This window comes from Carassius gibelio, chromosome B19 (genome assembly GCF_023724105.1).
Source record: "Carassius gibelio isolate Cgi1373 ecotype wild population from Czech Republic chromosome B19, carGib1.2-hapl.c, whole genome shotgun sequence".
In the NCBI taxonomy this organism is placed as follows: Eukaryota; Metazoa; Chordata; class Actinopteri; order Cypriniformes; family Cyprinidae; genus Carassius; species Carassius gibelio.
This window is the reverse complement of record NC_068414.1, coordinates 9,308,391-9,335,189: the sequence shown is the minus strand read 5'-3', so window position 1 is coordinate 9,335,189 and position 26,799 is coordinate 9,308,391. Positions and strand designations below refer to the sequence as shown.

Below are 26,799 nucleotides of genomic sequence, written 5' to 3'. Positions count from 1 at the left end.
TTGAGAAATTATTCACATGCACATAGGAATTTTTTGCTTTACACATCATTTTTAGTTTTAAATGACCTATTTCCTTTGTGTGTCACTGCCATCTTATTATGAATAAAACTTTTCGTGGCAGGTCTTCCAGCAAACCTTTACAGTTAATCCATAACATGGCTGCAAAATTCATTTTTAATGAGCCTAAACGAATACATGTTACACCTCTGTTTATCAATTTGCACTCGCTTCCAATAGCTGCTCACATAAAATTCAAGGCATTGATGTTTGCCTACAAAACCACCAGTCTCTGCACCCATTCACCTAAATTCATTACTTCAGACTTATGTGCCTCTAGAAGCTTGCGTTCTGCAAGTGAACAGTGCTTTATTGGTCATCTCAAAGAGGCACAAAATCACTTTACCTGCTCAACTCAATCCCGGCATCTTCAAGAATCTGCTATAAATCTCTTCCATTTTTATTTGACCCTATAACTCTAGCACGCACTATTCTAATTCTATTGTTTTTTTTTTAATACTTTCATAGGAAAAGACACAAAACCTTCAAGTTTTTTTAAGAGAAATATTGAAAAAAAAAAAAAAAAGTTTAAAAAAGCTAAAGTTGTCTAAAGCAATGTTTTTGTGTATTTCCTATGCAGATATGCTATTTATGGTTCTAGTTATGCTTCACTAGACTAGAGTATTATCCATGTAAAACATCCTCTTATGTCCTTGCATCAATCTTGGCTAACACTTTTTTTTTAAGGAGTTAATCATTTGGATCTAACTTTACACAATTCTAATTTGACCATATTTAACCATCTTAACATGTATAATTGAGTCTGTACCAATATATTCTAAGTTTGTTATTGAAAGCACTATGTAAACATCAAAATTTCTGTGAAAATAAACAGCATGTCACAAAGCAAAACTTGACCCCAACACCACTGAAATGCTATTAAAAGTTTAGAAGACCAACAAATAATTTACATTTCATGTTTATTTCCAAGTCGTTTCAAAAAGGCAAGTCGTCTCTTAACGCTGAACCAGTAAAATGTGCTAAAGCACAGCAGTCTAAATTTCTAAAAGCTGCTCAGGACAAATACAATTTAATGATAAAAAACAACATTGTCAATGTATCATAACAATAATACCAATAATAATTATATAGCAATAACAATAATAAAAAAGTAAAACAGCTACACAGTAGAAAGAATTCAACATCACAAGTGAAGAGAAAAATAAAATGGAAGGGTAAAATGTACAAAACTCTGCTGGGCAGAGGACAGTGAACCTGTTCTTCAACAAGCATTCTTCTAAACTGTGTGTGTGTGTGTGTGTGTGTGTGTGTGTGTGTGTGTGTGTGTGTGTGTGTGTGTGTGTGTGTGTGTGTGTGTGTGTGTGTGTGTGTGTGTGTGTGTGTGTGTGTGTGTGTGTGTGTGTGTGTGTGTGTGTCTGTGTGTGTGTATGTGTGTGTGTGTGTGTGTGTGTTCTATTCAAACATATCGTCGTCGTCATCGTCGTTATCAGACTCTGCAAAGTATTTGACTTCTCTCTTGGCTCGACCGGAACGATCTCTGCTCGAGTCCAGACGGCTGAAGCTGTTCATGCCTGCATCGTCATCATCTTCATCATCAGATGCTGCCTTCTTTGGTTTCTACATGCCAACACACACACACACACACAACATTGTAAGACACTGCCCTTCTCCTCACGAGTAATCGCAAGCTCTAGAATCTAGATATCTTGACAATCAGTCAAAAACACAGTTCGTACTCGAGTAACAGTGTACACAAACCAGTGCGAATCACAGTTTTCTATCTACAGTTCTACAGTTTATTCCTATAGTATATTTTGAAGCTTTAAATTTAACTAAGCCTGGATTTAATTGTAATATTGTGCTGTAAAGTATAACAATTGCCTGAACATCCACGCTCTCTGCAGGACAAAAAGTTCATCCGTCTATTTATTATCATAGTGAAGATTAATTAAAAGTTTTACTTTTCGACTACTTTACTTGACTAGTTTGTTTTTTATCGAAGCATTTCCATTCTTTAAACTCTTAAAGTTCACATGGATCTACTTTAAATACCTTGTTCACATGAAAAACCAATGTAACCAATACTATCCTGAGCTGTAGCATGCGTTTTCCCAAATGTCATTCAGCATGCAGCCCATCAGACACTCTCTCACTTCACAGAGAGCAGTGCAGAGATAATGTAGTTATACACTGTAACACTAGCTAAAGGATACGAGGAACAGACAGCGCTTCTTCTTCAGGAGCTGACCATCTGATGCTGCATTAAACAGCAAATATTCATTAAAGAAAAACTAATGTGTTATTTTCCCCACCCTTTATTATCTTAGAATAAACATATTCAAACAAACTATTTGAAATAATACTGCTAAGCATGTAACCAAATCAAAACATTGTGCTGTGTTCTAATGGATGCAATAATACCACATTTCCTATTCAAAACCAATCATTCGTTTCAATAATGTGTCAAAGTGTTTTGTATTACTATTTTCAGGGCTGTCAATTGATTTTTAAAACAATAATCAAACAAATGTCTGTCATTTATCAAGAATAACATGATCATGAATAACATAATAAAAGTTGTAACCATAAATGTACTTTCAGATTGAATAACCAAATGAATATGGGAACAACTATGAGCAGTTGAATAGATTATATGTGACCCTGGAGCACAAAATCAGTCATAAGTAGCACAGTAGTGATATTATACATTGTAAGGGTCAAAATTAACTATTTATATTTCGTGCCAAAAATCATTATGATATTCAGTAAAAAATCATGTTCCATGAAGATATTTAGTAAATTTCCTACCGTAAATATATCAAAACTTAATTTTTGATTAGTAATATGCATTGCTCATGAATCATCTGGACAACTTTAAAGGCGATTTTCTCAATATTTAGATTTTTTTGCACCCTCAGATTCCAGACTGTCCTCCTAACAAACCGTACATCAGTGGAAAGATTATTTATTCAGCTTTCAGATGATTTATAAATCTCATTTTCAATAAATGGACCCTTATGACCTATGTTTTGTGGTCCAGGGTCACATATATGATTCTATACTGTAACAAACTTACATTTTCTAAATCAAAATAGCTGAAAATAATTAAACTGCAAATATTAATTTAGAAATATTTTTTTCCCACCCTTCATTTTTGTATGACTAACATATTCACACAAATGAATGATATTTTCCACATTACACAGACGCAGCTAGTGTTTAAGTAGAAGATAAATCCCTCACCCTGCTGGTGGCAGTCTTCCCAGGCTTCTTCACAGGGCTATACTCATCCTCCTCTGAGCTCGACTGCTTCCTCTTCCTGCCTCGGCCTTTGCCGCCCCCTTTCGGTGCTGCTGGTGCTTTTTTAGTGCCTGTGTCTGAGTCCGAGTCCCAGAGAGAGGTTTCAGGCTTCTTGGCTTTTGCTGGAGCTTTCCTCTGTTTAGGAGCTGTGTCTGCAGGTTTCTTAGCTGTGGAAACACAACAACACGATTTCAATAGACTGGAAATGAGCCATTCACGATTACTCATTATGATCGTTAAGATCTGAGCTGGTGAGCTACACTGTACACACATGCTAGTCAAGTAGTGTGCCTTAAGAACTAGTTTGACTAACTGGCAGCTTAACAAGTGGATATTAGTCTTGATTCTCAGATGCAAAGTGAATTTAAATGGTTATGAAAGTATATGAAAGACATAAAATTTATGCAAGTCTTGCAGAAAAAAAATAAAGTGTCTACATTTTAAGTAGTTTATGCAACCAGACACAGATTTTCTCCGTCAGGAAATGACTGGATTGCACAAAGTGGTTGTGACGTTACAGTGATTCTGTGGATTGTGAAAACTATTTTAGAGAAAAAGATTTGTAAGTCTACATTATTACATTTTGATAAAATACTGCTATTTTGGTTGCACTTTATTTAAGGTGTCCTTGTTACAGTGTAATTATAAAGCATTAAATACATTTAGGTACGGAGTAAAAATAATTAACTACATGTACATACTAAATGATTAGGGTTAGGATTAAGGTTTTTGTTTGGCTTTGGGTTACTTGCATGTAATTTTGCATAATTCATTGTTATTATAATAGTAAGTAAATGGTTTCACACACATTGATTTATTTGTGGCTGCCACCATAATATCCACATTGACCACCAAATATCCATCAGCTCCCACGTCTCACACACACAAACATGACTTTAGCACTATATTTGTGCTATATGTGTTCCTGTGGCTCAGTGGTAGAGCACTGCATTAGCAGTGCAAAGGTCATGGGTTCAATTCCCAGTACACAAACTGACAAAAAAAAATGTATAGTCTGAATGCACTGTAAGTTGCTTTGGATAAAAACCTCTGATAAATGTAAACAAAAAGTAAATATTTGTTCACAATAACATGAACAATCATGATTGCTCATTGGTGGTCAGGTACCTTTTTTAGCTGGAGGTTTGTCAAAAGCAGAACTGCTGGAGTATGATGAGAAGACTGGGCCCCTGTCATCATCGCTGTCTGACTTCACATCTGATGAACAAATACACACTGTTAACACACACACTCACATGTTTAGTTAAGATCCACGATAAACCTCCACTAGACACATACCGTCATCGCTGCTCTTGTCAACAAACACAGCTTTAGATGACAACACCGTCTCTGGATCCTTTTTCTTCGCTGGTGAAGTGGACCTGAAAATGAATGAATTAAAACTGAAATGAGCTGCATTCATATCTGATTGTCACCTTCAGCAAAAGAGTAAATAGTTTCACTAAATGGGTGGATCTCCCAAAACCTATCAAAAATATACAATTGCCATTATTCTCAAATTGCTGTTAAGTTATCATTATTGTAAAACAACATTTGTTCTTCAAATTATATTAAAACAATTATTTATATTAATACAATTATATTTTTATTCAAATCAGCATAAAGGTAGTACAACCAATATTACCTAAGTATAAGTAACCCTAATCCTAACTAAGTAAATGTTGTTAATTAATGTTACTCAGTTCTTCAATGTGTAATTACACTGTAACAAGGACATCTTAAAATAAAGTGTAACCTATAAATGAATAGTAAAATCTAAATAGTGAAAGTAAACAATCTCTATTGTATGAAGGACTATAGAAATTTGATTTAATGAGTTAAATTTTTACAGTACAGATTTTTATGAAGTTTATATTGTCTTTGCATTAAAGTAAAAAGAAATGTGTTTAATTGTCATGAAAATAATGTCACAGGGCAAAGCTTTTAATGATCCTATATTGCTTACACAAAAAATGCAATTTCTGAAATATGAACCTAAGATGTTTGTGACCGGCTCTGAGAGATTCACCAAAAAGTGAATATAAAAACAACATACAAATTAGTAAATGTTGTTTTTGGAGGGAAAATGTCGTCATCATCATCATCTTCATCGTCGTTGTGTTGCTCTGTGTCTTTACTGGAGCGAACCGGTGATGCTGCAGCATCATTCTCCTGTTCTTCATCACCATCCTCCTCTTCCTCCTCCTCAGAGAAGTCAAAGGTGTACTTAGCCTTCACAGCTGTGAAACAACACCACACAAAACATTTCAGGTTATACATTTGTGACGCGTCATTTTAACGTGATGTGAGTACATTACTTCTGTTGCAGAATACTCAAATCTAAAAAAAAATACATATACACTGCACCTCTGCACTATTTTCAGTTCAAATATTCATTATAATCTTTCAGGAGCTGGTCAATTACTTGATGTCAATACAGCTCCAGGAGTAAATTGTTTAATTGTACACATTTTCAATGGTCAGAAACCAAATGTCGGTCTGAAGAACAAACCAAGTTGATACTAGAGATGCATCTGGTTGAGTTGTCATGAAATGTGTAAATAACAGTCCAGCCCACTGGACATGCAAATATATAATACAGTGAAATAAAACAAATTCTGTATCGGCCTACTGTTGTATGACATGAAGCGTTATACCACCAAAGCCTGATTTAAATGAGGAAAGCACACACACCTGAGGCTCTCCTGTATGAGGTGTCTCTGGGAATAACAGGTTCATTTTCATCCAGCTCGATGTCGGACCGATCATCATCAACTTCATCATCATCTGACCACGGATTCCTCTTCTTCACTTTCTTAGCTGGACTTTTAGGAGCTGCTGGCTTCCTTTGTCTCGGAGCACCTCAAAGATTATATTACAAATCAAAAAGATTTATCGACTATCGCGACAGGCTTATATATTGGTTGAAACTGGTCTTAGAATGATAATATTATCGTTTATCGCGATAATTTCTTGGACAATTTATCGTCCAGCAACATTTGTTATCGTGACAGCACTAAGTGCCAGTGTTTATTGTTACCAGGTTCCTTCTTCTCTCTCTTCACCCGTGGAGCTTTGGGTTTGGCTCCTGGATTGGGAAGGCCGGATGGAGAAATTAGGGAATTCTCTCCTTCGGTTGAGACCAGCGCACTGTCGTCATCAAACTCCAGCTTCAAGGCAGCGTCTACATCAACCTGACACACACACACACACACCTCATTAGACATGCACAGACACACTACCAGACTTTTATTAACTGTGCTTCAGTCTGTTTTGGCATAATTGATATATGGCTCCATACATAAACTGATAACAATTGCAATATTACTATTGTTTATCACAAATAAGTGCTGTTATTATTAATAATATTTCATTTGTATCACTTTAGTTTATTTGTCAGGAAAGCACAGAGTGAATGTAAGTTAGGTAATTACATTAACAAAACATAAATGTATGTAAGTATAAAGAAACTCAAGCCCCTTTCACACTGCGATTCCCAGCAATGTGTCCCAGCAATTGTTCCCGGGTCGCTAGATTTTGCACTTTCACACTGCCAGTAATTACCTGGAATATGTGCGTGCGTTCACACACAACCAGTAAAGGTCCCGTAAAGACATATGACATCAGGATGTGACGTGTAATGTGTGAGTCGAAAACGCTAGGCATGTTAACTTTCTCTTAAGTTGGCGAAAAACCTCAAACTGATCTCTGCTTCATTACAGTTTGCACATTTATTTTTGCCTTCAAAACACCTGATAAAAAGGTTGCGCGATAACGTGCATCATCACGCAAACACTACATTATTTATTTCACTAATTCCATTCAAAAAGTGAATCTTGTATATTATATTAATTCATTACAGGCTGATATATTTCAAATGTTTATTTCTTTTAATTGACTGACGACTTAAGGAAAATCCCAAATTCACTATCTCAGAAAATTTGAATATTACTTAAGACCAATCCAAAGAAATTGTTTTTAGAAATCTTGGCCAACTGAAAAGTATGAACATGAAAAGCATGAAAATGAAAAGTATGAGCATGTACAGCACTCAATGCTTAGTTGGGGCTCCTTTTGTCTGAATTACTGCGGCGTGGCATGGAGTCGATCCGTCTGTGGCACTGCTCAGGTGTTATGAGAGACCAGGTCGCTCTGATAGTGGCCTTCAGCTCTTCTGCATTGTTGGGTCTGGCATATCACATCTTCCTCTTCACAATACCCCACAGATTTTCTATGGGGTTAAGGTCAGGTGAGTTTGCTGGCCAATTAAGAACAGGGACACCATGGTCCTTAAACCAGGTACTGGAAGCTTTGGCACTGTGACTGTGTGCAGGTCCTGCTGGGAAATGAAATCTGCATCTCCATAAAGTTGGTCAGCAGTAGGAAGCATAAAGTGCTCTAAAACTTCCTGGTATATGGCTGTGTTGACCTTGGACATCAGAAAACACAGTGGACCAACACCAGCAGATGACATGGCACCCCAAACCATCACTGACTGTGGAAACTTTACACTGGACCTCAAGCAACGAGGATTGTGTGCCTCTCCACTCTTCCTCAGGAATCTGGGACCATGATTTCCAAAGGAAATGCAAAATTTACTTTCATCAGAAAAAATAACTTTGGACCACTCAGCAGCAGTGCAGTCCTTTCTGAAGTGAGACTCTTCTGACGCTGTCTGTTGTTCAAGAGTGGCTTGACACAAGGAATGCGAAGCTGAACCCATGTCTTGCATACGTCTGTGTGTAGTGGTTCTTGAAGCACTGACTCCAGCTGCAGTCCACTCTTTGTGAATCTCCCCCACATTTTTGAATGGGTTTTGTTTCACAATCCTCTCCAGGGTGTGGTTATCCCTATTGCTTGTGCAAGGTGTCAATGGTCATATTTTGGACAACAGTCAAGTCAGCAGTCTTCCCCATGATTGTGTAGTCTACAGAACTAAACTGAGAGACCATTTAAAGGCCTTTGCAGGTGTTTTGAGTTAATTAGCTGATTAGAGTGTGGCACCAATTGGCAATATTGTCTTTAATATTGAACCTTTTCTCAATATTCACATTTTCTGATACTGAATTTGTGATTTTCCTTAGTTGTCAGTTATAATCATCAAAATTAAAAGAAATAAACATTTGAAATATATCAGTCTGTGTGTATTGAATGAATATAATATACAAGTTTCACTTTTTGAATGGAATTCAACTTTTTGATGATATTCTAATTATATGACCAGCACCTGTATAGCGGTTTGCCTGCAATCTGAATGCTGTTGGCCTAAACCAACACCATCATGATAACCACAGTTAAAATCAATATTTTTTTTCTGAAAAAACAGTGTAACTGCATTCTATTACTCATTTAATACATTTATACATGCATGACTATATTTACAATAACATTCTTTATGAAAACACTATATTTGTTGACCGATATAGATTTAGTTTTCATCCTCGCACACACTCATCGTTACCTTCTTCTTTTTGGTGAGTTTCTTGGAGGCGTCAGCTTTCATAGCGAGTGTGACCTGTGGCTCTATCCTGCGGCCAAACGGAGAGGGCAGAGTTTCCTCCAGATGCATCTTCTTCACTTTCGGTTTGCCCACCTTCCCTTTCACCAGCTTCACGGCCTTCCCAGAGTTCACAGTCTCCTTCTCTTGCGACTCAACACGCTGGAAGAAAGACAGAGAGAAAACTCACACACATTTCATCACATGCATCTCCACTCAACCTGATCCTAAAGGCAATGTCTTTGAAAGAGACTCACATCCAGCTCCTCAATGAAGACGGCCAGATCTTCCCTCCACAGATCTTCTGAATTCTTCCTCTGGAGCTCATTCAGCTCTGCTTTCTTCATAAAACATTGAAGAGCAACACTCACAGTTAAGACTGAAGATTCTTACCCACTGCTTACACCCCACCCACTGTGGGATAAATCACAACCGCTTTGTGTCGAGTGGTTCTTTGTCTACACGTCATGCAATAATTTTGTTTATAAAACTGATATGAAACATTAAATGTAACACTGATGGCTGTATGAGAAATTAATACCTTCAGGTCTCTCTGCTTGAGGAGTTCCTGGACCTTCTCCTTGGTCAGACACCACAGAGGCATGTTCAGAATGTAATTAAAATTCGGCCCAGAAGAAGAGCCTGAGTCCACTGAGCTGTCACTGTCATTACCATCATCATCCTCATCCTCCAAAGACTAACATCATCATCATCATCCAACCAGAGAGAAAAAGCAAGATATGAACAGTGAGTAAAAGTGCAAGCACTACAGACACTAGAAACCGTATAATCCAACTTACTGTAATATTGTAAATAAAAAAATTAAAATATTCAACTTAACAGCCATCACATCACATTAATAATGGTCAGGCTCGGGAACGTTCGATTGTTTATATCTAAAGCATTGTCTTGACTGTCCACTAACTGCATGCACAATTCATTAATCAAACAGAAGAAGTAGAAGTAGGCAGAACAACATCAGATCATATCCACAAAATAATAATAAAAAAACAATTGCACACAACTTTTTTCTTCTATCTTCTATGACTTTTAGTCTTATTTATTTATTTTAGTGCATTCTTTTTATTTTTTATTTGAGTGGGTTTGGTCTTAGTGCATTGACGTTATCTTAAGGCATGAGCTGATAACTAACAGATGCATTCGTACACAAAGCTGTATCTGTCACCAATGTTTCCTCACATACCTTCTCCTGGGCTTTGTTCCAAGCTGCAACGGGGTCCGATTCGTATCCTTTCTGCACCAGCATTCGGATCAAATCCCTTTTTGATTTGTTCTCTGGTAAATGAATACAAACCATTAAAACACACTGAGACCACATTTATTTGTTATTATTATTATTTTTTTTTATTTTTTAAATGGATGTTCATTTATTTGCCCTCTGCAGTAAGGCCGTTATTAGCAGTTACACTGAAGTAGAGATTCAGATTTACCAACCAGAGAGATGAGAAAAAACCTATTTCAGAAGAGGATGCAGGCACAACAGATCTTAATAATCCGACATGCATACTGATAAACATCTCACCGATTGATATTTTTCCTTCAATCTTCTCCAGCACAAATCGTGCCTGGTTGGAGAGTTTGGCTGCCTCAGCTCCCAGACTACCCACAAGCCAGTCCTTCCTCAGTTTATAATAGTGCAAGCGCAGCTCAAAGAACTCCTTCAAGATATCCTGCACAGACTCATAGCGCTTCAGACAGCCCATGTGATCAAACAGCACCTACAGAGCAGAGAAGAAAAGCATGAGGACAGCAGAAATCACATTCACAATCACAGTTTCACAACAAACCACAGCGATACACTGATGACGGATTATTAATAATCTAGCAGTGTTTTTTAATGGATAGTATGTTTTAAAATAATTTCTCATCACGACTTTGAAAACATCCATCAATGTCAAGGATCATTTGATAAAGTAGATGAAAACAAAGTGCAAGTTGTACAGCGCTAAGCTGTAAATACTGTCAACACTACTGTAATACAATGGTATTAATGCTTTTGTTTATACCAACCGAGTACTCAAAAGGAAAAAAATGCCTAATGCATCCCTAATATGGTTGTATTCCTCTTGCATGCACATCACTTTGTATTGGTTTTATTTGCACATGTGGTTTTCTTCCTTAAGTTTGTGTCCATTAACACCTGCACTAGGAGAACTATTAGCTCTCATGGTGCCATCTTTAAGGTAACACTTTTGGCAATCTAGCGGTTAATAAACAAAACTGCAGAACACTGCAGCCACAGCTACTTTGCTCTTTTATTATGAGTGTAGCGAGTCACGGAGGTACAGTGCTACTCCACAGCGGTTTATGGTTCCGCAGATTGTTTCTGGCCTAATTATGTATCGAGGTGTGAGATCGCCTAGGCTTGATTCGGGAGCTTCAGGAGGGGAGATTCATACCATTGAGTTGCAGGTGAGGGACGACTGCAGTTTGAAGACCTTGTGGAGACCGGCTGCCTCCGCCTGTGCAAGCTTCTCCTCTGTCATGCGCACCACGAACTTCACTGTGGTGTCGGTGTGGTACTCCTTATAGTCATTGATCAGAGGAGGAGTTTTATCTGTTCCCTGGAGCATGGGCTCCAGAACCGACTCCTTATAAGCCTGAAAGAGAAAAAAGATGGCATTTCTGGCATCACCAGCGTTTCAGCAAAGAGATCCAGCTTTATAACCTCAAGGGATCTCACCTGAGTCCAGGTGCGGACAGGAAGTTCAGTAATCTCAATAGTATTTTTGTCCAGGACAGACACTTCTCCGCTGACCAAATATTGGTTCTGTCCCAGCTCATGAATGGCACCTTTGAAGTTCTTGTAGCTGGGCAGCTAACAAACACATGAAGAGATGCAGAGAATTAGTGATTTAAACTTATTCTGAGTTTGATGATCCCGCCATCCAGCCAAGATATGGTATCTGATGTTTCCGTGAGCACTAGTGGCAGCTGTTTATATCACTGCTAGATAAGCGCTCATGAAACAAACAAGCAAAAAATGGAAACCACTTAATGTTTTAACTTCCTTTAGTTTTACTATAACAACACGGCCAGAATGGCACTCCAAATTCCTCTAATACAAAAAAACATTAAAAGTATTTAAAGGGGTCCTTGATTGTGATTTCACTTTTTTAACTTTAGTTAGTGTGTAATGTTGCTTTTTCTTTTACAGAATTCACTTTTCAAGGCCTACAACAAACAGCTGGTTGGGACTACAACGAGCTTCTTCCTGGGTTGGTGACATCACAAACCCTGAAATTTACATAAACACTGAGGTTTTATATAGTTTGCAGTATTAACAAGAATAAAAGTCTGTTTTTGAATAGTTAAAATAACTAAAAGCAATGGACACCTTAAGCCTTAAAGATGTTTTTGCGCCACATGCCTGGTAAATGTGTAATGGTCAGGACAAGAGCAGGGATGAGGTCTTACCATGGGAAGAGGGTCCTGGTGGTTGAGCATACGGTTAATGTTGTTGACGATCTCTCGCGGGTCATAGTTGGAGATCTTGCAGGCCCAGCCAGTCCCTATACCCTCGGCTCCGTTCACCAGTACCATGGGAATTATGGGTATGTACCACTCTGGCTCCACCTTCTGGTTGTCATCATACAGGAACTTCAGCAGGCTGGAGTCCACAGCAGGAAACAGCAGTTTGGCCAAAGGACTGTAAGAAAAATACAGTGATTAGGATTAATGTCAAACTATGTGATAAAAGAATGATTGAAATTAAACAGAATGGGCCCTATCTTGCACCCAGCGCAATTGACTTTGTACACCGACGCATGTGTCATTCCTATTTTGCACCCGCGCAAAGTGCGCTTTTCCCTCCACAGAAGCACGTCGCTAAACTAGTGAATGAACATGCACTCCCTGGGTGGTTCAGCGCAAAAAAGGAGGCGTGTTCCGGCGCAAACAATCCCTGGTGCTATTTTGCTGTTCCATTAAACAATTGCGCCACTGACCAGAAAAAACCTAGTCTAAAGTCAGTGGCGCGTTGCGCGTTGTTCATTATGCTATTTTAAGGGCGCATGCTTGACCATAATGTATAGCGTGCACAACGCGCATACACTTTGCTCATGTAATCTACACAGATGCAACAGTTATTTTTGCAAATCATAAATTGTTACACTAAAAAAATATTAACACATGAGATGACGGAAATCATTGTGGTGTGCCACGAAGATGTGAAAAAAATAGGCATAAATCTAGCTTACAAATTATTCAGGCTAATTATTCTCCCATCCCCATACAACACAACTTCACTGTCTTTCACTGCTCTTACAAGAACATCAGTCTCCTCGGCTGTGAACCGCTCCTGGCGTGCGCCTGGTAAATACGCCATAATAATAGCAATCCATAATGGAACTTGCGCACCTGCTTTTAAAGGGAATGTTGGATGACGCTCTGATTGGTTTATTTCACGTTACGCCCAAACCACACCTATGAATAATGAAGCTGCTTCAGACCAACCCACTTTAGATTTGCGCCGGGCGCAAGAGCCATTTATCCCGCCGGGAAAATAGCAACAGCGCCAAGACCCGCCCACAAAGTTACTTGCGTTTCGCGCTTTGACACTTGCGTTTCAGATCGTTAAAATAGGGCCCTATATATTAAGATCTCAATAAAAGCATTAAGGCTACCACAACTGCAGATTTATGTTTATCTGTTTATATATTTAGTTTTCGTTACATTTTTTGGTTTCAAATATAATGTCTATATTTTAACCTTTTTTTGCACATAATGTCTAGATTAGTCTACACAGATAGAAGCAATGTTTTTGTTTTCATAACCTTCAAACTACACATTGTTCGGATGTATGGCACCAGTATATGTCAAAGCAATTAAAACCTTACCTAAGCATAGTGAAGATGTAACGAGGGCTGGCAGCATCTTTACCGCCGTTGATACGGGTACCAAACTGACCGAGAGGCTGAAGGATGTTGATATTGTTGCTGCCCACAAAGTTTTGGGCCAAATTCACGATAGTCATCATCAGGGCTTGCTGCAGAAAAGATAACATTTCTTGTTATAATTCTTTCATTCCCTTCAGTTTCATAGTTTGTTATTTATTTTTGATTAATAAGTGTTATTATAATTGAACATTTTCAAATTGAATCATGGTTTTTGTTGCATATGGTTTCTTGTTAATCAGTGCATCAAGAAAACCACTGCAAAATCACAAAGAAAGGCTTGCTACAGACTTCGCCGTGATGGTATGCAGACATCTCAGCCACGGATCCAGCCAGCTGGGCCACCTTGACTTCCCTTTTATCATTCCTCTTCATACAGGTGAACAACACCTTCCTCTGACCCGGCTTCAGACCTGATACAGCAGATGAAAGAAGACTATAAGTTAAACCACAGACAAGCAGCCAATCTGCATCAGCATCACTTCAGAATACATAATCAGGATCAGAAAGAAAACACTCGAGGTAAGAGAAGAGAAACCCAGTGCAACATGTTTCAAAGAGTATAAATGTAACTGAAGATACACACCATCAACAAGCGATGGAATCGACCGCTCATTGTCAGAATTGGAGAAGAGGATGAGTTCTTTATTGATGAAGTCATTGTAGGACAGGTGTCGTGTTGATGTGCCATAGAGGAATTGCTGTGAGGAAACAACAAGGACATGCACAATGAATGATCAGACAATTATTCATTTCCTCTAAGTAGTCACTCATACTTAACAGTAAGAAAGAAATAAAAGTTTGATTTGAAGGAAATACAAGTTAGTTAAGATAAACTGTGAATTTTGTTTAAAAGAACTTTAAACAGTCTTGATGCTTGAAGTTTAACTTAATTTCTGTGATTAACATTTGTTATTTGCATTATAATGCATTACCATTTTCTTCAGTTTCCTGAAATAACAATGCAAATTTCTTTTAAGAGCAGTGATAGACATCTTCAGTACTGAAAGGTTTTAAAGAATTTCCTGAAAATGTACATTAACATTTAGTCCTTCAACAGATGCTCTTAATAAATGCGACTTACAAATGATGACAATAGAAGTAATTAAACCAACAAAAGGTCAATGATATGTAAGTGCTGTGACAAGTCTTTTGTTAGTCCAATGCAATACACAAAGCAAGCTTTTTGTTTTTATATAATAAAAAAACAAGATAGAAAAAGTATAGAGAACACTAGTTATATGTTAATTTGTCTTTAATAAATAAGAAGAAAAGCCACAAAATAAAAAATAAAAGAATAGAGGACACTAGTGTTAGTGAGTCCTTTTTTCATATTAATAAATAAAAAGAAAACAAGAAAATAGAACGAAAAAAGAATAGAGAACGCAAGTGTTAGAGTAATTTCTTTACTGCTAGGCTGGTGTGTTTGTTTAGGGATGGAACTAAACTCTGCAGGACACCGTCCCTCCAGGACCCTTGTTTAGATTATGCATCGATTCATTCACAGAGAGAAATCCATCCAGATTTACAGGAGGCATTCAAACAGTACCCAAGATGCAGAGCAATACTTTGTTTCATTACATCTGTTTTATAAAAGAGATATGTTCACATTAAGAAACATTTCTCTTTTTATTTTTGTGTAATTGAGAGCTGTACCTCGGGCAGCCCATGCATCCTCCTCTGCCGTCTGTCCTCCATGAAATTAGTCAGCCACTCTTTCCTGTCATCCGTTTTCTTCTTACTGAAGGCCTGAGTAGAGTCACACACAATGTTACCCAATATGTCAAAGCGATATGCAGTTAATATCTGAATACATGTAATGTTGTACCAAACAAAGTATAAAGAAGACCAGCAGTGACCCACTAACCAGTGTGATGGCTGCGTCGTCTTCAGTGCCGTTGTACTTGAACATAATTCGATGTCTCTCCATGTCAGCAAAATATTCCTTTGCTTCTTTGCTTGTACTGGTACCCAAACCTGACAAATGTACAGTAAACATGTAGTCATGATGAATGCTGCTTGCTTTTAGATGCATACTGTTTCAGATGAGTAGCATGGCGAAAACAAACCTTTGTAGTACTTTATGTGCCAAGTTTTATAATTTTCTGTGTGCTTCTTCCATTCTTCAAATTCTGGGATGCTGTAGAATGACACTTCCTGTTTATTCTTAGTGGCCTAAAGAGACACATTTAGAAACAAGCATTAAAAGCTGAAGCAGGACAGATGAACAGAACATTTTCTTCATTGGATGACTATCATACCTTCACGATGGGTGTGATGAACTCCTCCAGGAAGGTGTGCTTCAGCAGAGATGGCCAGTTGTGATGGAAGAAGTTAATGAGAAGACCCTTGATGTGAGAGCCATCTTGATCCTGATAGTACACGAAACAGAAATGATGCATGTATAGGGAACATCTCGGCATACTTCATAGATAAAATAGCCAAACTAATCAGAGAAGACCAATTAAAGCACATAACTGCACCTGATCGGTCATGATCATAATCTTTCCGTAGCGTAATGTCTTCAGGGAGTCTGGGTCATCATAGCTCTTCTTGTACTGGAGACCCACAATTTTAATGATGTTGTTGATTTCTGCATTCTCCATGATCTACAACCGAAACAAGGTCAACAACATCCAGTTAAAAAATAATCATTTTATACCATTTGTATCCTCAAAAAAAAATTTCTAACTAACTCTGAAATATTTTCGGTACAGAAGGATGAAAAACTTTTTTATTTTATTTTTTATTAAAGACTCCAGAAATGGATGTGTAAAACTGTGGAAAACTTAAGACTCTTTGGAGATATAGGGGATGCAGTACACCTCTATAGGTTCTCAAGATTAACATGAGATTGGGTTAAACTGTGTGTTATGCCTCACTGCTCCTGGTGTGTGTTTACGGTTTGTGTGTGTGCACTTGGATGGGTTAAACGCAGAGCACCAATTCATTTACCATACTTGGCAAATGTTACGACTTTACTTTCACTTTAAAACAGAAAGAATAAATGTAGTTACTTTTTGTTTACTCTTCTTTGAATTCTCGGTCTGTAATAATCCGTTGTGTCAATGCGTTCTGATCAAATTAACCACTTTATCAACGCCCTTATTCACACATGTTTCATTCAAAAAAGACTTTAAAATGTATGGTGCTGGTTCATGCTTGCACGAGAGAATTAAAAATATGAATGAAATACACTTGCTAAGGTCTGGATATGAACTATGATCGGCGCAGCGAATGTTGTTGAACTCATCGTGGTGTTCAGCACAGAAACTGCTCTCTCTTGCACGCCCCATGTGTTGTTACATTAAATATTGTAACGTCATGTTTACAGAGATGAACTGACAGCACAGAAGCTCTTTCATGAGATCTGAATTCTTTGCTGTAAGGTGACCTCATGCATAATACAGCGCAGTGATTGGCTCATAAGAGTTCGTTCTCATGAATAATACTGAGAAAAGCTCAGAAAACTGATGACTTAGACGTGTCCATCCACGGCAGCCAATCACCACTCCAGGTTAACGCACATACGTTACATGACGTTGGTTCAACTTTGCTTTTTGAACAGGAAGAAAAAAATTAATGAGTGCTATTGTTTTCACTGATGTATAGGGTTAGGTTTAAGTGAGATGTTCATATATGTTAACATCTCGAAAAAATGTGTTTAGGATTTCTTGACACTTTAACGATGAGACATTTTAAAATCTTGTCAATATTCATCCTCAGCTCTTAACTGTTTGATTATGGATTGTCTTCGTGTGTCAAGGTTCCTGGAGCGTACCTGTTTGTGTGTGGCCTCCCTGACGTTGAGCATCTTTCCTCTGAGTGGAAACACTCCGTATCGATCTCTTCCGATCACTCCTAACCCGGACACGGCCAGGGACTTGGCTGAGTCTCCCTCAGTCAGGATCAGAGTGCACTCAGAGGAGTGTTTCCCCCCTACACCACAGACACAGAGTTACTCACGGATCACTCAAGCTTTCAAACACCTTGTTCATAATTACTGTAAGAAACCATCTGCCAAACACAGAAGCTGCTAAAATACATTTACAAATATTAAATTAAGGTTTTTTTCACATTAATGTAAAAGACATGAATGTTTTCACACCGACACAAACGTTTGGCAGATTTCCTCATGTGAGTTGCTTGTTTAGAGCAGGAAGGCTACTCAAAGGATGTGGTGTTATATGCCATTTGCATATCAAGATGCTTATTTATTTGTATTTGTTTCTGTTGGTCTCAGTATTAAATTTGCAATGAGCTGATATTTGCTATCACTGATAGCTGTTGAAACTTTCCATTTCTGCAACCAATTTTGACAGAGAAAGAAAGTCAAATTTCGGCTTGATGTGAACAGGTCTAGAAGGCATAATTTTCTTTATGCAATATATTATATTTTATTTAGATTTTTTTTTTGATCAAACATTTGGAGATTTTTTTGACAGTTTGCTGCTCAAATCCAGCTTGAAAAGTCTTTTGCCCATGCTTTTCAAGCTCTGTTTTATTGTGTCACTTCAGAAAATATACTCAGATGTATACCATCTGTTGTCACTCAGCCTAAAGCAAAATACAGATATGATTTTGGTCCATTTCACCCACCCACCCTAATGATTTTTTCAATGACAGCTGTGACAGTGGTTTATCTGTCATGGACTTACCAGCATCATTGGCGTCATCTAGTTTGGGGATCCCTTTAATCTTGCTGTGTTTGACAGAGGAGCATTTCTTGTTCAGCTGTGTCTGGGCTTTAAACTTCACCCAGTTCAGAATGCTCTCCACAATACCACAGTTTGTAGCCTACGATGGGACAATCAATCAGACATCTCCATAACTTAACACATATTAAAGTCAGCAATAAATAAGAACGGACATAATGTTTTTTTAACCATGTTACTTGTTTTCTCACACAATTCACTGGCCACAGCTTCAGATTCATGTAGACTTCAAAGCATGCAATTACTTTTGTTATGTCTAAAAAGCCAGAAGCTTTTGACAATGAAGGAACTCTAAAGTAAAATGTGATACATTAAGAGCAACGTGTTACTGTTACAATAAGTGCTACATTTAATGCAAGATAAGCGTCAGGATCATGATAGCAGATCATCACACACTTACAGCTCTGACGAATTTCTCAGAGAGGACACATTTGGAGCCAAAGCTTTTGGTCTGAAGAGTCATGTTCTCCTTGGTCTGGGAGTCAAAGGTTGGGTTCTCGATCAGGGCATTCACAAACACCCAAACATGGTTTTTAACCTGAAAAAAAAAAATAGAAATTAAAAAAGATTCTCTAAGATCTGTTAAGAGACCAAAGAACCAAATATAAAGTGTCTGAAAGCGGAACAGATGTTTTATCATAGCAGTGTGTTGAACTGTAAATATCCACCTGGAATGGTTTCACAGAGACTCCAGCTTTGTTCTTCTTCTTGACCACTTCGATCAGTTTCGCCACTATTTGGTCCACAACATAGTCAACGTGTCTTCCTCCCTAAGACATCACACAGCTCATGAGTATCACAAGACTTTATATGAAGCATCTTAACACAAAAGCAGTGATCAGAAATCACAAGTAAAGCAGAAGTGCTGAGAAGACTATTGCAGAACATGCAACTAGATGTTTTTACCAATTACTATTACTACCCTCTAAAAGTTGCACCTTTAAATTCAATCCCTATAAAAGCATAACTGCCCCATTACAGCATTGAGTAAGTGTTTCAGAGACCTTGGTGGTGGCAATGCTGTTGACGAAGCTGATTTGCTGGAAGCCCTTTTCACTCATGGTGAGACACACTTCCCAGCGCTCATTCACCGTCTCATTCACCACCTTCAGAGCAACGCCCGTCTCGTCCAGTTTATCCTTCACATACAGATCCACATAGCTGCGGAAACCATTCACCTGCAGCACGACACACAAACACAGATGCTCATGTTAGATTCAAAGGGGTCATGCCATGAGAAACTAAACTTCATTTAAACTTTTCAAAACGAGGAGGTCTTTGTATGCTTAATAAATCCTGCAAGTTTCAAACATTAAAATGTCCACATCATCAATAAAAAAGCATTTATGTGATAACCCTCAGAAAACAAATGGACAGGACAAATGGAGAGTGAAAAATGTCCGTTTTGACACATTTGGTTTATGTTTGCGTAATTACGTTTACATTAACGTTCTTGTCTTTGTACAGACATCAGAAGGATCCCAGGGCAAGGAACAAGTGAATAGTTTATTTCGGTACTAGATCTGACTGCTTCAGACGTAAATAAATTATTTCATATTGCTTTTTCTGGAAATTAGTGTTTTATTTTGATTATGTTGTCAAACACTCAAGACATGCAATAGCGAGGAGGCATTGATACTGTTTCTTATGCAATGACATTAGCCAATCATAACTGTGGCCAATTACTGAGAAGCCTTAGAGGATCCGCCCCTTAAAACAGGTCGTATTAGAGAAAAAATAATCGTTTTCCACATATTTATTTGTTTATGTTTAGTTTTTTGTGTAAAAACTTTATTAACATTATAAGTAAACCTCAAGGAACATATTAATAAAATAATCTATGTCATGATGACCCATTTAAATAAGAATCTCATCACACTGTGACTGTTAACACTGTAAACACACTTTTTTGTCCTGATGGAAATGACATGTGACTTACAGGTAGCTTCTTTCCATTGAGCATGACTTTAACACCCCTACAAGAGCCGGCCACATCATACGCCCTTCGTGTGAGCAGAGCCACAATGTCCTTGTCCAGTTTCTCCATCTTGAATTTGGCCAGATCTGGCTGGAACATGACACATGTGTAGTCTTCACCATCAAAGAACTTGATCTTCGCCTCACTGGTCTTTCCCATGTTGTCCTGCCATGTCTTTGGAAGAAATGGGACAAGAAGAATTTAAGCTGCTGTTTCATGACAACCAACACACATTTCCTCTATTCAAAATTCAAGAACCGTCTGTACCTGTTTGAAGCTCCGTTTATACTCCTTGCAGGCCGTCTCCACTGTAAACTTTGTGCTGAATATGTTACACAGTTTTGCGCCATATCCATTCCTGCCACCTGATGAACACCAGATTGATGAGTTTAATTAATTTTGAACACTTCAGTTGAAGAAACAGCAAAAATTGCTAAGGCTGCATGATTATGACCAAATAATAATTGTTGATTGTTTCTTTTGAAACTGTATTCTTGATTATTAATGTCAATTAATCAATCAAATTTGCAAGAAGCAACAATGTCATATTCTTTATGCAGCTACAATATTCAAAACATTAGTGCTTATTAAGATTATAAATTATAAATGCCTCTTAAAAACATGAAAACAAAAGCTGTTATTTAAACTGTGAATAAATTATACACAGAAAGCGAGCAACAGGTTAATATTAGAACAATTTAACAGGTTTAGTTTCACGTGATTGTTTGAGACCATATGAACTCTCACAAACGGCCCTCTTATATCTTACAACCAATGTCAACACTTTAGAAGAAATCTCTTATCGTCACTTTCAACAGTTTGTGAATTAAGAGATAGCAAAATCAAAACATTTACATTTAGCAGACACGTTTTCCAAAGCGACTTACAAATGAGAACAATCGAAGCTATGGCTGTGCAAAAACAAAACCTGCCCAATTGCTTCTTAAAACTAGCTCAATCTTGTTTTGAGGGTGATCCCCAATAAAAATTGTGTTCTGGGGGAAAAAATACACTTTTTTTGGCAGAGTTACTTGGTAAAATTGGCATTTTAGGGGCTAAATATCAATTCATTGGGGTCGCTTCAACCTGGGGACATGAGAAACAACTGCAGATTTAGTAACACCGCATTTACTACACAGAGCCATAGTTCACTGACAAACTACACAAAATGGAAAAAGAACAGAGAAAGCTAGTTTTAAGATATCTTTTTAAAGAAGTCAAGCAGAAAATGAATAGGGAGTGCAAGTGTTAGAGGGATTTTCTTCCTGCTGTGATGTGATGGAGCAATGTGTTTGGAGCGATATGTTTGCTGAAACCACAAGCCGTTCTGTCTGGTATAGTTGAGTTGTGTGACGGTGTGTCATTCAGCAAGAAATGTCTGTTAGACAAGCTGAGATGGAATGAGAGAGTTGATTGTCATCAGCATAGCAGTGATATGAAAAGAAATGTTTCCGAATGACAGAACCTGGTGATGCCATGAAGAGAGAGAAAAGAAGTGGTCCAAGAACTGAGCCTTGAGGCACCCCAATAGCTAGATGTTGCAACTTGGATACCTCACCCCTCCAAGAAAACTTTAAAACTATTTATGCCCGTCTGAATTGAAGTCATCTGAACACACTTTACTTTTTATGAGAACAAAGGGCAAAGAAATTTATTGGATGTTGCACTGCCAGGGAAAGTGAAAATGAATTAACAGTATATGTGAAATGTGCTGTACTTTGGAGCCCCACACATAACATGCAAAAAACAGATATCAGAAAAACAATTTCATCTTACAACTAGTTGATTTGTTCATGCAATTTCATTTGTGGCCACATTTCATTAATTTTCTACCTTATTAAATTAAAATTGAGGAACATTGTTTTGATTTGTTTTGAACTAAAATGAGAATAAATCAATTTGTACCATTGATGTCTTGGCATGTCATGCTCAGGGCTCCATACAAATAAACTTGACTGGCTTAACTGGTCTAACAAGCACAAACGTACTAAATGTGAATGGAAAAATTACCAAAATTACCCGTGACAACACAGGTTACAACACTGCAAGATGTCGTGTTTGTTAAATAACTATTGATTAGAGTGGAAATCATGAATTTAGCATACTGTTTCAGATCCACTTTTTTTTATCAATTTGAGTGGATTTCTTCTGCATCAGTGGACAAGTAACATTAGCTATCTCTGTTCTTTTTCTATTCTATCTACTTGTTTTCTTTTTTTATTATAAAAAACAACACCTTCCTATGTGTACTGCGTTAGGCTAACCAAGACTTGTCATGGCCCTTGCATATTCTTGCTCTATTGTTGGTTTTGATTGCTTCTATTGTCCACATTTGTTAAGACACTTTAAATAAAAGCATCTGTTAAATTACTAAATGCAAATGTTATGTTAAAGTAAATGCATTTTGTAGTTAGTAGTAAGGTTAACGATTAAGCAATATATAATAAATAAAAATGGACAGAATCTAAAAGATGAGCCTTTTTTCTAATGGAAAATGAAAAGAGAAAAAAACTAAGTATCCTGCAATCATTAGATGGAAGGCACTTATTATAATGTCTAGTGAAGTACTCATGCATCATCTGCAACAACATAGACCAAAGGATGGGTTCTGAACTATAATAATAAATATATATCAAAATATGAAAAACTTCCGAGGATTAACGATGCTGATGACCATTGAAATGCACCATCAGTTTTGTGAAAAGGGTCCATTTTGAACTGACTCGTGTTGACGAATAGGTAAATGTGCATTTTTCTGTCTCAATACGTTGTCTGCAAACATCAAGGTTTAACAAGGCTTTAAAATGTCTTAGTAAGGCATAAACACTGACTGGTTCACTAGCACATCAATACTACAAACTATATTTTAACTATGAAAGGCAGAAATTGGAATCGCATATTACTGCTTGCCCTTTCTGTGACTTGGACAACAAGTTTAATAATGAGCAAAACAATAGCAACAAAAACTAACTGCATCACAGAAAAGTTCCTGAAGATGCACCATTGCATAATCGCAGTGTTTAATAATCATGCATTACCTGTGACTTTCTTCTCATTGTCATTATAGTTGCTCGAGGTGAGGAGATGTCCAAAGATCAGCGCAGGCACGAACATCTTCTCATCTTTGTGTTCTACCACAGGAATTCCCTTCCCATTATTCCACACAGAGATGGTGTTGGAGTCTCTATTAGATCAGAGAGGGAAGGTTAGGACTTAACAACCCAAAGAGACAGAAGATGCAAGAAGAAGAAAAAAAATATTATTAAGTATAATATACAGTATATGTGCCATACTTTTTTATTATAAATTTATATTAAATGTATGCATTTATGAGACGCTTTTATCCAAAGCAACATACAGTGCAATAACGCTGACCCCAACAGTACACGACAAATACACTGCAATCAAGGTACTGGAGAACAAATAGCATGGTGAAGCATCGTTTTATAATCAAATTGATACCCTCTGAATTGGGATTGAATCCTGAGGCAAGTGAAGATGAAATCTACTAATTAAAAAATTATTTCTATAAGGTTTTTTTTGGGTTAGGGGTAGGAAATATGATTATTTCAGTACGAAAACCATTGTGCCCATGGAGAGTTCCTGTAAACCACATATGAGAGCATGTGTGTGGTTATGGTTGTGAAATGATTGTGAAGTGAGCTGCCATAGGTATTTATTAAATCATTACACCCACTGCACGCTCTCCCAAAAATCTCATCAACTTCTTGCCACTGCAGTACTGTCAACTTTCAGCACCAACATTTATCTGATAGGAGAGCATTTATAGTCTTTACTCAGCAGATGTGAATGAGACTTTTAAAGCAGCACTCACGGGTCAATGTTGATTTTGATGGTGGTCATGTTCTTGTCTCTCTGTTTGTTATCAGCTGCATTGACTGATGGGACAGAAAATCCAATGTTAGAGCATGACATTTCACAGATATTTATAATCCAGATATCATTTTTGAAAACAGCAGATTCACCTATAAAACTATAACAAGCAATGACATCTATATGTTTATTGCTAGTGATTTTGATGTCATCGCTTGTTATGGTCATTTTACGTATATCTTCTATTAAAAATAAAACTGTATTTATCAGCAATAAATTCATAATTCTTTATGAAAAACTCTTTGTTAATACTGGATATGTGTTTCCTAATCTAAAGTGCTACCAATATTATAAACAAAGATTTTATTATTTATATTTATTAAAGCAATGCAAAAATCCTATATTATTTCATGATAGTGTACAATGAAATAAAATAAATTACTAAGCAATTATGACAAAGTGTGTAAAAGCCACTGAAAGGAATCAGTATTCTTACCAAGGATCTCGTCAAAGATTTTATATAATCCGGGAACGAACGTGATCTCCCTCAAGTTCATTCCGATTTCTTCATCAAAAACCCACATTTGCTACAAAACAAACAAACACTTGAGTGTTATGTACAGAAATGAAAAGCACCTGATGGCATTGAAACACTGAGGCTTCTGAGTAAGCAGAAATCAGCCGGTTTATAACATTTACTTCAACACTGACTCTACTTTATTACAGTAAGCAAAATGATTTTCACATTTAAAGGTTGTATTCATATTTTCCTGAATGTCTCTCACCTGTGTGACAGGCTCCACCGATCCGATGTAGGTGTCCGGACGGAGGAGGATGTGCTCGAGTTGGGTCTTCTTCTGGTAGATCCTCTCCACTGACATCTTCTTCGAGCTCTCCTTCTTGACCGTCTCACTCTTCCCCGCATCTCCCCGGCCGTTCACCTCCTCTTTTTTCGCACCATTGTTCTTGTCAAAGAGGGTCTGTTGTTAGATACATCCATACATGCAACTTTGTTAAACTTGTCTGCGGCTATCAAATCAACTTTCTGCTCCCTTTGATGTTGTAATTATTTTACAGAAACAGAGGGTGAACGAAATATTTGGTGAATCATCTAGATGTAGTGAATTTACCGCTGCATTACGACCATTCTGAGTATGTAAGATGTGCAGTATGGATACTCTCTGGAAATGTGTCTTTCTGTCTTAGTTTGCTAAACACACTCCACAAACTGTGTGAGGTCAGATCTTCGTAACTCTCTGAGCTATTATTTCCTAGTTTACACTGAATTAATTTGTGAGAAATTCCAGTGACTTTCCAATGCAATGGCCTTAAATGGCACACTAGACTTATAATAAACTATAAGCATTTCAGCTTTTTGATGATGGCTAGGTCTGCAATCTAATATTACAAATGATTAACATATTATATTCACAAAGTCAGACAAACTAGCAAATCCAGTAACTAATGTGTAACAAAGCATTAGTATTGGTCTGGGATCAGTTCTTATTATTAACATGAGTTTCGCCATTGGCTGCTCTTTTGTTGTGGATTTGAGTGATTTTTAATACAGATCAAACTTAAATAAACCCTTCCACCCTGTCCTGGTTTAAGCATCTTGGGCCTTTGACTGTAATAAAGCAATGGTCTGTGACCATGAAAGATTAAATCTATAAGTTTGACTCTAACAAAGAGGAAAAAGTTGAAATCAGTGGAGACACTCGTTCACAGCTGATGAGAACCAACACAAAAGAACTTTCCTCCACATCACCAAGAAGAGCATCACAAAGCATCATCTTAATACACAAAATGAAGATTAATGTGCAGTGTTTAAAACAGATAATATATTTTGTGCACTGAATGAATAATAGAGAAATGCAAATGAGTCTGTGAGCTCATTCATGTTGAGCTTAATGGATCTCGCAGCCAAAAGGATAAAGCACATGTACGTTACGCGGACACAAAGCGGTTATAATACGTACTATGCGATGTATTTGCGTAATAATACATTAATTACTACGTTAGTAATCATATACGACTTACCACCCAGGTTAAGCCCCCGCTTCCCGCTGCACCGTTAGACATTTTCTATTGTGTGAGCCCAGAAAAACAATCAGGAACTGTCCATATGTGTTCTGCAAACGCTTCAAACGCCGGGAACCATCCGGGCTGGGTTCCTGTGGTTTCTGTTTGTTTGTTTACTGCTGTAATGGAGGTACGTTTCTGCGGGCTCGTCTCATGGAGGAAGTGTGTCCGCTTCTACGCGACTGTTCCTCGGCTATTGTTAAAATCGACCACCGGCGCCTGTTCGAGGCCTAGAGCTTTAACTAAGAGTTGTAACTAGATCCTAAATATTGAAAGACGTTAAAAGGTGCGGAATAACATGCTAATAAAGTCTAAATAAGTTAACAAATTATTAAAACATATAAACGTATTTTTTCGTGAGCTAAGTAGGAATATCGCTACATAAAAACGATTTTCATTCAATAACAAACAGCCGCGGCGTCTGTCCGGCTACACCATCCGCATGGCGACACGCCCCCA

At 37.5% G+C, this 26,799-nt stretch overlaps 1 protein-coding gene across 2 annotated transcripts; it reads right to left on the bottom strand.

The window, feature by feature from the left end:
• Window positions 1-960: 960 nt before the first annotated feature.
• On the bottom strand, window positions 961-26,799 carry LOC127979186 (DNA topoisomerase 2-beta). 2 transcript variants are annotated; one of them, XM_052584449.1, is made up of 35 exons: window positions 26,299-26,799; window positions 25,044-25,238; window positions 24,755-24,845; window positions 24,260-24,323; window positions 23,463-23,608; window positions 20,692-20,789; window positions 20,386-20,598; window positions 19,451-19,624; window positions 19,115-19,216; window positions 18,847-18,984; window positions 18,390-18,528; window positions 17,513-17,670; window positions 16,215-16,340; window positions 15,993-16,103; window positions 15,801-15,906; window positions 15,599-15,708; window positions 15,388-15,480; window positions 14,318-14,432; window positions 14,023-14,144; window positions 13,675-13,823; window positions 12,254-12,485; window positions 11,520-11,654; window positions 11,236-11,436; window positions 10,359-10,554; window positions 10,020-10,111; window positions 9,357-9,512; window positions 9,073-9,156; window positions 8,780-8,977; window positions 6,359-6,512; window positions 6,013-6,180; window positions 5,375-5,558; window positions 4,618-4,700; window positions 4,447-4,536; window positions 3,262-3,485; window positions 961-1,635 (listed from the first exon to the last, which is right to left on the bottom strand). In XM_052584449.1, the coding sequence occupies exons 1-35, from the start codon at window positions 26,338-26,340 to the stop codon at window positions 1,471-1,473; spliced, it is 4,854 nt and encodes a 1,617-aa protein (XP_052440409.1). In that variant the 5' UTR covers window positions 26,341-26,799; the 3' UTR covers window positions 961-1,470. The 2 variants fall into 2 exon arrangements, with proteins under 2 accessions (XP_052440409.1, XP_052440410.1); XM_052584450.1 differs by having other exon boundaries at window positions 25,044-25,223.

Excerpts from the sequence above, each read along its gene's own strand:
- LOC127979186 (XM_052584449.1), bottom strand. The coding sequence starts at position 26,340 with ATGTCTAACGGTGCAGCGGGAAGCGGGGGCTTAACCTGGGTG. Across the intron at positions 25,239-26,298 it reads GCGGGGGCTTAACCTGGGTG|ACCCTCTTTGACAAGAACAA; the intron begins GTAAGTCGTATA and ends ATCTAACAACAG. Across the intron at positions 10,112-10,358 it reads TGAAGGAAAAATATCAATCG|AGAACAAATCAAAAAGGGAT; the intron begins GTGAGATGTTTA and ends TTCATTTACCAG.